Raw genomic sequence first — 12,008 nt, forward strand, 5'->3', positions numbered from 1 at the left:
GGGGAAAAGCTCAATTTTTCACCATGGACTATGACACTGGCTGTGGATTCTTCATATAAGGCCTTTATCATGTTGAGGCATATTCCCTCTAGACCTACTTTGCCACGGGTTTTTATGGTGAATGGATGTTGTACATTGTGAAATGCTTTCTTGGCACCTATTGAAATGATCATATGGTTTTTATCCTTTCTCTTACTAATGTGACACATCATGTCGATTGTTTGACAAATATTGAACCACCCTTGCATTCTGGCAATAAATCCCACTTGATTGTGGTGTATGATTTTTTAAAATGTATTGTTGGATTCAGTTTGCTAATATTTCACTGAGGATCTATGTCCATTTAGAAATATTGGCCTGCAGTTCTCTTTTTTTTGTAGTGTCTTTCTCCGGTTCCATATGTGATGGAAGCATTTTTACAAATCTCAAAAAACTAAATGTAGTAAAAAGCTCACACAATAATCAGTGGGGTGAATATATAGGTTGTACATTTATTACGGTTATTAGCAAACCAAAAATATAGAAACAACATATGCTATATAGTAAAATTCATGCATATTATAAGGTCTATTAATTTGGGTCTCAACTCAAAGTGACATCAGGTGTGTTAGCAGCAAGAAGGGTGTGGCAATTTATTATAGTTGGAACAGAGTACACAGTGTTCCACCCACAGGTTCTTCCAACACGAAAAAAAGCATACCAAATGGTATAACCTAATATAATAATACTTTATTGTCTAATACATTACATATTGTATAATTATCAAGCAGGAATCCAGTATTGACATTTGTGTTCTAGGTTAACAGTTACATTTACTAGTACTTATCATTAAAATGTGTGTTCTAACAAATTAGTTTTCTACCCATTCAAATGAGAAGTGAAGTGCAAATTGAACTTACTAGCAAGGATATTCTCTATACATACTAATTGGCATAAAATATGAATAGAAAGGAATAATTTACAAATACTACAGGAACCATTCTTTCACATGTAGTGAAATCAGAATCATATTTCTTTTTCCTCACTTTCGCCAAACTGGAAATTGGACCCAACAGGGTCATGCAAACTGCTCCCCCCAGGAAGCCCCACTGCAGGCTAATGTGAAGGGCTGTGTGTCTTTGTCTTTACTGCTTTCAACACAGAATTCCACTTGCTATTCCTTTGTTCTAACCATTCTTTTTTAAACCTGTCTTGAAAAGAACTATGGTTATCTTCATCCTCTGTCTCTGAGACGATTTCCATCTTCTGAATGATGAGTTTAATAAGCTCATGCTGTTTTTCCAGAAGAGAAGTGAGATCCTTCAGCCTAAAAGGATATACATGTCTTATGAATTTATCATCAATTATCTTTTCAGTCCTCGTGTGCAGAAAAGCCTGGGTTACTAGAAGTATTTTTTATCAGATGGGCTGTGTCAGGTCATAGCTTCATGGTGTCATAACCCTTCTAAGCAATACACATTTTTTAAGTTTAAGTGTTCTTCTTCAGGTTGTACTGTTAGTTCTTGGCCAGTTTATTTTTGTTCCCATTTTAAAGATTAAAATGCTGTTGCACAGAAAGAGTAAGTGGCTTGCCCAAGGTCATAGAGTTAATAAGCAGTTGAACAGGGCTTTAAACGCAGGTAAATTAACTCTAAAGCCCTCATGCTTAACCACTGTACACTATATAACTTCTCTAGGAATCCTCAAAATGTTTCAAAGCTTTGGTGTATGAATGCAGATGGCTCATGGGAATGCAGTTTAAGATACTGACTGGCAACACCGGTGAATTGCAGCAAATAAGTTGTTGGGTCTAAAAAATTTCTCATGATTCTCAATACACTATGACGTCAGTCAGTTAAAGTATGACTTAATATGGGAGGTAAACGCAAATATACAATATAACCTTATACATCATTACTTAAAAGTTTTAAGTTTCTCAAATGCAGATATAAAGAAAAACACATACCGGTACTTCTGCTTTAATATTTCTATTTCTAGAGACGTGTCAACATTTGGAATTTCCTGTCTTGTTTCTTTGGTGCAAAAAAAAAAATGAAATATACGCTGTGGGATAAAAAATGAATAGTTACTCAGGTTGAACTCAGTTCAGGAACTATTTCTTGCACATGTGCTGCGATTCAGCTGCTGAACCAGGTAGCCAGCACCACAAATAGCCAAGACAGCTACGGCCCTCAAGGAGCTCACAAGCTGTTGAAAGAAACAGACATATAAAGAGCTATAAAACAAATCATGAATATTACATAAAGTACAAGACGTACAGATAATATAGAAGGAGGAAGTTGGAGTGAAAGACTTTATGAAAAGGTATAACTGGATCATCTTATACTTTTTCATGAAAAATGCTCATCGTAAGTGGTGGTATTCCATGCAGGATTAGTTCTCTAAAACTGCACCATTATCCAACACATCTGAATTTCCCATGAGGACATTTCTGAAATGCTATTTTAATATATATTTTTAAAATTTAGTGTCTTTCAAACCATTGGTAGACTGGAATGGGTCAAGAGCAGATATGAAATAACTAGGAATGAGGCACTTCTAAGAGTCCAGGCAAGAGAAGATGGCAGTCCACATAGGCCATCCAGGAAGCCTAACCAACCAAACACGAGAGTGACCGGGTGTGAGGGGTCAGGAGAGGGGAAGGAGATGTCAAGCATGACATCTTGCACAAGCAAACGAATGGCGTTGACGTTAATTGAAATAGGAAACTTTGGAGAGAGAAGAGGCTTTTTTTCATTTTTTTCTCTGCAGGGGGAGTAAAACATGGGAGGAGTGAAAATTGTGAGTTTCTTTTGCATGAGTTTGTTTTGAATATGCAGAATTTGAGGTACCTTGAGACATACCAGTGAAGATGTCAGGTAGACAGCTGGACATAGGAGCCTGGAACTAGGCTAGAGAATCAATTGCTGAGCCTTCTGTATTTTAGGAGTAGTTGCAACCATGGATATGAATGAAATTAAACAGGGAAGCAGTGTAGTTAGAATAAAGCCTAGGCCGATACTCAGATCGACTTTATCATTTCATGGCTATGCAATGGAAAATTAATATGCAAAGAAGTCAGAAAGAATATTCATAGAGAGAGGAGGAAGCCCAGGCATGGTCAAGATTAGCATCCAGTACTTCTCTCAGTACAGTCCCTTTTCCATTATAGTGCAGTGGCTTGCTTAGTCTTCAACACTTAATATATTTTCTATAATGTATACTCCCCATGCACGTGTGGGTATATATCTGAGCCTATGTACATACATGCTCTATATTTGCACACACATTTTTTTGCACATATATGTAACTGACATGTGACTAGGAAAAACAAAAAAGCTACACCGTAAGAAAGATACAGGGCATGGCTGATCCACCAACCCACCCATCTACTCTCACAGGGATGTGGTACACACCTAACACAAATGTTGTGAATGAACCAGTAGGACAAATTCCTCCTTCCCCATTGCCCAGCACTTTCTCATTGTGGGTTAATCATGCACTTTTTTTTTTTTTTAAATCACAATTACTTGTTTCCACAGGTAGGGCGACTCAGTCTATAAAAGGGTACCCTTAAGGATAACACAATGAACAAATGTCAAATGTATCATGCTGATATTTTGCACATGTACTTACTAGTAACCCCGTACATCTGGGTCTGTTGGGATACACAATGATGGATTTCTGATCTACTTTGCGTAGGAACCAGAGGGGCAGCTTCTTCTCTAAGCTGGTATGAAGTTCCACCTACAGTGCAGTTTGGATTTATTGAGAGGAATCATTAATAAGCATCTGGAATTTTTACATCACACACAAGCAACCATTAGTACAGCAAACTGAAAACTGTCTCCTGTGTCCTGCTTTATGCACAAGCAGCCGGGTTGGCCAGGTTCCCTGTCTCTCAGCTCATCCACTGACAAGCCAGGGGCAGCGATCCGCAGTTGGGGCAAACTGTTTAAAAAAGGAAGTGAGTGTAAGTGAGCAGATGTTCACTGTTCAGGGACCATGACTGACACCGGGCATATAAGACTTGGCCCATACTCGGGGCACCGCACTGCAAGCTACACACAGCCGGGCGGTGCGGCACGCATGGTGTACACCTGTGACGGGGGAGGAAGCTGTAGCTTAGAGGGAGGACCACGACAGGAACCAGTGAAACGATGCCAACTGCCACATCGAAGGGTAGTACTTCGACTTTTCATGCTGTGCTATTGGGTGCAAAATGGTTTATCCATGACCTATCTTGAGTCTAATTTCTATTTTCAGAGATAGAATCTTTTGTCTCATTTAACAGATTAACCTTGAGTTGATATTTACTTTTCTTTTTGTTTGCCAAATTTATCTTCTCCTTTTTTATAGTCCTTTGTGTCTGTTGTTTAGATGTATTTTTTGTAATTACCATGTAGGTGAGAGTTTGCTAAGACCATCAGCTTTTTTATAAATGGGCATTTCAGTGGTTCACATCCACAAATGGTGAGATGCTAAGAACTTTCCTGACCACCTGTTTAAACACTCTGTATCTTGCTTCCCTATTTTTATAGCACTTACCACCACTTAACATGCTATATATTCCAGTTTCAAGAACAGCTATGTTTTCTTCTATTTTATTCATGACACTAATTAGATATTTTATTTGAGTTTCTATAATAAATAAATTCCAAGGTTCCCTTTTCCCTTGGGTCTTAAAGACAATATTTCTTTCCTCTTGCAATAGACATTTTTTCAGAGGTCACGTGTTATCATTCACTTACTTGATTGAAAAAGATTTATTCAAGTCTAGCGCCTGCCAACAGACAAAGCACGAGGTGTGTCTTAACTCTGTTCATTTTCTACATAGGACCTGCCAGATTTCCTTTCTCAAATATGGTCCTGGGGAGGATGGCAAGCAGAGCTTCAAGTCCAACCTTGGTGGGTCTAGAGGGACCCACTGAACATGGCCCCTGTGGCTAAGGGCTCATCTTCACCTCCTCTATCTGGTGGGTTTCCCATGTGGAAGGTAAGGCTCCGTGGGTCTCCATTTGTGATGTGCGGCCTGTCTGTACACGTGGCATGTCTACAGCTGCCAGCCTATACTGGAAGTGGGGATGCTAATGTTGAAAACTAAAGTGCTCCAAGCTCCTCAAAATACTCACGACGCCTGTGTTTGAGTAACTGTTACATCTCCCAGCATGCACCGCCCCAAGGAGCTCTCTGTCCCCACTTAGGGCTGAGATGACTTTGTGAGAAGACTAAATGTTTCTCTGCCGTCCCCTTATGCTCCGGTTCTGATGTGGCCTCAGACTGAGGTTGTAAGTCTGACAGAGAGAGTTGTACATGGATGTAGAGATTTGCTTAAAAAACAGCTTAGGGGAAATAAGAGAATGGCTTCCTGGTTCTCTAGCCAGTGCTCTTCATGATGGATAACAGGCGCACTTGCTTTGCCTGTTTCCTTTACAGGCCTTTGTGCTGTTGTGTTTCAGCAAAGGGATCAAATCTAATATAGAACTGTGCTTTTCATATCCACTGTCCTGACAGTGTGGTTTAGTGGGCTTCCCCCAGATGTCTTATGTACTGCTGTTGCTTCTTGTGTTTTTACTTACTTTCCTTGATCTTTGCAAGAGTTGTTATGAAGTACTGCTGACAAGCCTGCGAAGAGGTCGATACATCTCTTTCCCTCTCCTCACCCACCTCCCTCGAGTCCTGCACTCCATCTTTGTTACAGTAGTAACTGGTCAGTTAGCTCTTCCTTCCTCTAATCTTTCTCCACTAAATGGAGATAGTAACAGATCATCTTACACACCACTTTCATTTTGTTCTCGTTCTTTGGAAGAGCTGATAATAAGGTCCACTTACTAACAAAGTAACTTGAAGCACTTTCATCATTTACTGCCCTTTCTTTCAAAGCTAAGGTTTTCTGAGGTGCCTGCCTGGCTCAGTCAATAGAGCAAGACTCTAGATCTCAGGGTTGTGAGTTTGAACCCCAGATTGGTGTAGAGATTACTCAAAATCTTAAAAAAAAAAAAAAAAAAAGCTAAGGTTTTCTTTTGCTATTTTTAAATGAAGCCCTGTATCTCCTGAGCAGCCTTCGTACCCTCTGAGGAGCCATCCTTCCAGGCCAGACGGCCCTTCACCCCTCCTTAGCCCAACTTCTTGTGCTGTCTTCAGCCCTTTGCTCCTGCCGGGTCCCGCCCTTCTGGACGGGCTTGCTCTTTTAAACCTTATCTTTCTTTTCTTTTTTTTAAGCTTTTATTTATTTATTCGACAGAGATAGAGACAGCCAGCGAGAGAGGGAACACAAGCAGGGGGAGTGGGAGAGGGAAGCAGGCTCCTAGCAGAGGAGCCCGATGTGGGGCTCGATCCCATAATGCCGGGATCACGCCCTGAGCTGAAGACAGACGCTTAACCGCTGTGCCACCCAGGTGCCCCCTAAATCCTATTNGTGGGAGAGGAAGAAGCAGGCTCCTAGCAGAGGAGCCCGATGTGGGGCTCGATCCCATAATGCCGGGATCACACCCTGAGCTGAAGACAGACGCTTAACCGCTGTGCCACCCAGGTGCCCCCTAAATCCTATTTTTCTATGTCTGACTCACTTGCCAGCTCTTCCATGTAGCATTTCCTTAACTGTGTTTGCATTCATTTTCTGTACCTAACATTTTAACCATTTTAATGTAATATTCTTGTCCCTTAAGTGTGCCAAGCCCTCTGTATAATGTACAGCTTAGTCACAGAAAAGAGAGTTTAAGGATGGTTCTAAGTTGATTTTGATGTTTTATACTCTGAATGTTGATGTGCTCTCTAATTAGACTGATTTTACTTATTAAAGTCAGTAAGTAACTGGGTGACTCATGCTAAGTTGTACTGTGTGCCACACACGTGTACTGGAGCATTTTTCAGAAATAAACATATGCTAATAGGTAGCTGAGTGAGTAACAGAGAAGAAAGCAGCATGACAAAAGTGAAGAGGGTCAAGTATAAATCTTACCATGAATTTGTCTTTTTCTTGAACTGGCCTAAGTTTCTGAATGTGTATGTTCAACTGGTCATCAGATATTTTTGAAGCATCAAATATTCCCATTCAAATTTGAAATTTAAAGACAATGCAAATAAGAGCATAGAAATAGTTTTGCGTTGTGTAATAGGAGACCACCTCACAAGATTCAACAGCCAAGGACCTATCCAGAAGCCTCTGACTCCAGTGAAGTCTACATCGAATTATCTAGAAAAATGTAAGGAATATGACAAAGGAACAAAATCTCATGGATGCAGTGAACATTTCAATAGAACATGTGATGTGGGAACCTTGCATTGCTATGGCCATAATATCAGGAGCTCCTTGGACCAGCAGGGCTGTGATAAGACAGAATACCTCACACCTGTCATATTCTTATTTAGCAACTAGCTACCTGGTTGGCCACATGTTGACATTTAAAGAGGCCCAGATAATTTCTCAGTTTCTCTGCTGAAATTGTTCTAGGAAAATTTTTTCATCATTTTGGATTCTTTGACTACAGCAGACATGATTAGTGCTTCTCAGCACTAATAAAATATCTTTTAAATAACTGTTCACAGAATGCAGCTATCCTCATACATGAATAATTAAGATGATGCTAATTTCAAGGAGTTTTAAATAAATACAATACTTACCTGCATAGCAATTCTCTTCAACAATGCATGCTTCTGGACCTCTGCAATGTCACCAACTGCCAAGCCAATCTGAAAAACATCACAGCACAGAGTCATCACCAGTTTAATGGCTCACCTAAAAATGCACCAAGATCTCTTTGGCTGCAGTGAGAGACTGAGCATGTAATTGCCTAGCAGTGGCCTCAACACACATGACTAACACATCTTGCAGCAAACTGCAAAGCCTGTATATCTTTGTGACAATGGTAGCCACATTGGTGGGTTCAGTAATTTTAAGTGTTATCATAAAAAATTAGGACACACAAATTAATCTGAAATTCATTTTAATTTGAAATAAAAATTTGTTATTTTTGGAGATGACGGGGTGATATAATATCAAATGCCATTGGGGCAGCCATGCAACATGGTTGCAAACTCCAGGAGTTTAGCATCTAAGGTAAACAAGAGTGTATGGACAAAATGGAAAAGTTAATAGCAAACTGAGGTGATGCAGAAATGTATACCTTACGTAGGTCTGGCAGGAAGAAGTACACCTCAGGGGTAGGTGTGGCTTCGGTAACAAACGAAAACAAACAGTAACTCCATCTAGAAATCCATGGCTTCACAGAATTAGGTGAGGGGAACCCATCGGCTCAGTTCTACTCAATCCAAATGAAATCCACTTACTTACATTAGCTGATGCACATTTGTTAGACAATCAGTACCTGCCTATGCTGAACCAGCCTCCTGGATGCTGATGCTCTCAAAAAGCTTAATGTCAAGTAAACCGCATGAAAGAAGGGCTCAGTCTGTCCAAGTGAGCACTGTATGCCCAGTGCTTAGAACCATACAGGGCATATAGTAGGTATACAAAATAGCTACTGAGTGAATGAGCAGTGAAAGAGTATATTCCAGGGTGTGCAGACTAGCACTGAGAACCATGTATAGTCAACAAGTAGGATTTGGCAGGATAATGTTTTTCATTTTTAATTTGGAAGCTTTTCGGTGGGCATTCTCTCTAGTTTATATCAGCCTCCATCAAAACCAGCTGTCTCATACCGACTGCTTCACACATTTAAGATACTTGCCTAGGATCTGAAGACATCTGATCTTGTGAGTCATAGAGTAGATAAATTACTAATATTTAATTGTAGCTAACATATATTTAATGCCAACAGTGGGGAGCTGGGTGAGGTCTGGGTAAGATCCAGATCATGAGGACCCTTGCATGCCATGCTGATAGGTTTAGACTGAACTGAAGAGTCTTGGGGTGGGGGGGGAGGATGAAAAAGTCACTGACAGGTTCAGCTTTTCCTTAGAACGTCACTGTGGTGACAGTTTGCAGGAAGTATTAGAGAAGTGAGACCAGATAACCTTTGGGCTACTGCAGCAATATGGATGAGGAACCCTAAGGTGTGAGCCAACTGGAAGTAGGCATAAGAGGCAGCTATTTACTGGAAGAAGTGAGGAAAGGGCAGAGCTGAATCTAGTGTCTTCCAGTGATCTAAGTCAGATGACCAGGAAGGGGCTACTGAGAGGCAGCAGCAGCGTTTGAAGGAAAGCACACGCTGACAGTCTGGCTCTGTTGGGTTTGACCTTCTTCTGAGACATGCAGGTAGAGATGGCACCAATGTGTACTACTGCTAGGCCAAGTCCTCTTCTAGATAATTATCTTTTTTTTTTTAATTTTATTTATTTATTCGACAGAGATAGAGACAGCCAGCGAGAGAGGGAGCACAAGCAGGGGGAGTGGGAGAGAGAAGCAGGCTCATAGCTGAAGAGCCTGATGTTGGGGCTCGATCCCATAATGCCGGGATCACGCCCTGAGCCGAAGGCAGACGCTTAACCACTGTGCCACCCAGGCGCCCCTAGATAATTATCTTCTAAAACAGAAGAGATTCTAAGGGAAGAATGTGGGCTTTGTGTCATTCGTCATTATTCTTAGTGCTATCCTTTACTTTTCTAGGTCATCAAAATAAAACTCTAGAGTTGCATCAAGTAAGTGAATCAAAACATTAAGTAGTCGATATTTTCTTTTCTTTCCAGAAACACTGTATAGAACAATCCCTGGTGCGCAGACTCAGTAAAAGTGAATTGAATGTGTGCATGTACGCATAAATGAATAAGGACAAAAAATGCTCTGTAACATCAGCTCAGGCATTCCATGGACCTGGGACACCCTCTGCCTGCATTGGCTAAGATGCTCAGGGCTGGAGCAGGTTCTCTGAAGGGCATGTTCGTGTCTACTGAGGATGGTCAGCCTGCAACTGGTTTACACATGGCACCTGAATGCCACAGATGCCCTCGTGCCTGGGAGGCTCTTCCCCACTTGAATCTATGGTCAATGAGAAATTTAAAGGCAGAGGTGAGGTTTTAATCCTTCATTCCACCAAGATCTCTGTCCAGCCTCTGACTCCCCACCCCTACCCCAGAGCAGCACACACCATTCATCTTTATTTCCTTATTCTGCTTCGTATTTCCTCATAGCATTTATCATCCCCATGACATTATATTACATATTTATTTATTTACTATTTAACTTCATGACTAGGTTATAATGTAAGGACTGGGTATTGGTCTATTCACCATTTCCCAGCACCTGGATCAGTGTCTAGATTCTTCATAAATATCTGCCCAGTGAATGCATCTTGGCATCCCCTGGGCCTCATGCTGTGCCTGGCATGCTAAATGAATGTTGACTGAATGGATTTTATAATAGTTTCTTTTTCCTTTCATGATGGGAGATGAAGGAGGATAAGAATAATTATCATTGCTAAATACCCCAAATGATCAACAAACAGAAAATATAAGGATAAATTACTTACAAGTAAATTCATGAGCACAATTGGCACAAACATGGTAAAGGCAATAATCTGTATAAAGGACAGAACTGGATATGCCAATTCATTTCTCAAAAATGGTTCTAGGAAGGCATCACGATAATTAATATCTCCTAGCATCATGCTGAAGGTCTGGATTATAGAAAGCAGTGGAGAGCTGAAAGCATCCTGAGAAAAGATGGTAAGGTAAAAGTGAAATGCAAAATGCATATAATGAAAAAATATTTCCTGAAGAGTAAAATGATAAAAATCATATTTAGAATACTTTTTTAAGTCACAGGACTATTGCTACTGAAAGTAGTAAGAACTACTAATTAACGATAAAGTCATCAAAAAAATCTTTCTTTAAAACAAATCATCATGCATTATATATAAACATTTTGACAATGGAAAAAAGTCATTGAGTTAGACTATATTTTTTCCTCCAATAAAAATCATTTGAAGGCAATTTTATCAGATTAAAAAAACTGCCATGCTACTAATTTTCTAGGCCATTCAGATTTAAGTATAAACATGTATTCCCAATATTCACATCAACGAAATCAACTACTGATGGAGCTGCCTCACCTGCAAACTCAGGAGGACGTAAAAGCTGAGGCCAAAAGCCAGGAGAAGGAAGACAAACACGACCGTAGACCTCAACAAAGTTTTCATAATTACCTCCAACATAACGATGAAAATTCCACAATTTTCAAATCTAGGAAAATTAAATTAAAATATGTATTTACTTTTCTGGTCAAATTATATTTCATTCAGTGTTAAGGTTTATCGTGCATTAGGTAGTATGTTTCACGGATGAGTAACTGAGTCCATTTTCAAAAAGGAGACATGAGAAATCATGAATAGCTGTCTTATTTTCAAACTGTCAAATGGTTTTCTTTTCTTGTTAATGTTTATCTTTGTTTTACTACTTGACCACTGGGTATCACTTCAAATAAAGTAGGAGAGAAACGTCTTCCCAGGATCACAGACGGCGCTACGAAAGCTTGATAAAGAGATCCTGGGGATGAGTTACGTGGTGCGTCCAGTGGAGACTCTAATGAGCTCATGTACCTGAAGGGCACCCCCATGATTTACATGGCCTCCTGAGGTTTCCTTTTTCGCTCCTAGAAACCAAAATTGTGAAGTGTTTAGGAAGATAATGGATGTGTCATCTAGCCACCAATTTGGACTTTTCCTTTGGCAAAGACAACTTGTTAAAGGGGGAACTGTGAGACTTTAAAGCTGAAAGGGACTTTAGAGGCTCAGAAACTAAGTTCCCAAAAGATGTCCAGTAACTCACGAAGGTCACTGATAATAGCAAAGCCAAGGGAGTCCAGTACCTGGACTTGCCTTGAAGCCTCTTGACTTCCAGACCACAGTTCTTCCTACCATACCATGTCCTTTCCAAAGGGCGGGACTCAACCCCACAGCACTGTGCTTGTGAACAGTGATGCAAAGGATGTGGTAGGAAAAGCATGGTCCCTGGGGTTAGAAAGACATGGGTAAAATGTCCACTTACTAGCTGAGATCCTGGGAAAGTTCCTTAACTCAGCTCTTCATTTTCTTTTTTTATATACTGTGAGTGATAACATTTACCTCTTATTA

At 40.3% G+C, this 12,008-nt stretch overlaps 1 protein-coding gene across 1 annotated transcript in view; it reads right to left on the reverse strand.

Annotated features, from left to right (window-relative positions):
• Positions 1–612: 612 nt before the first annotated feature.
• Positions 613–12,008, reverse strand: part of TRPA1 (transient receptor potential cation channel subfamily A member 1) — a 51,873-nt gene continuing 40,477 nt past the window's right edge. Inside the window, exons 22-27 of the mRNA XM_002922799.2 lie at positions 10,989–11,118; positions 10,407–10,589; positions 7,603–7,671; positions 3,616–3,726; positions 1,946–2,043; positions 613–1,306 (exon numbers count right to left, since the gene is read on the reverse strand). Of these exons, the coding sequence (XP_002922845.2) occupies positions 1,096–1,306; positions 1,946–2,043; positions 3,616–3,726; positions 7,603–7,671; positions 10,407–10,589; positions 10,989–11,118 (802 nt within the window). The 3' untranslated portion in view covers positions 613–1,095. The remainder of the gene's footprint in view (positions 1,307–1,945; positions 2,044–3,615; positions 3,727–7,602; positions 7,672–10,406; positions 10,590–10,988; positions 11,119–12,008) is intronic.

Source organism: Ailuropoda melanoleuca, chromosome 9 (assembly GCF_002007445.2).
Source record: "Ailuropoda melanoleuca isolate Jingjing chromosome 9, ASM200744v2, whole genome shotgun sequence".
Taxonomy (NCBI): domain Eukaryota; kingdom Metazoa; phylum Chordata; class Mammalia; order Carnivora; family Ursidae; genus Ailuropoda; species Ailuropoda melanoleuca.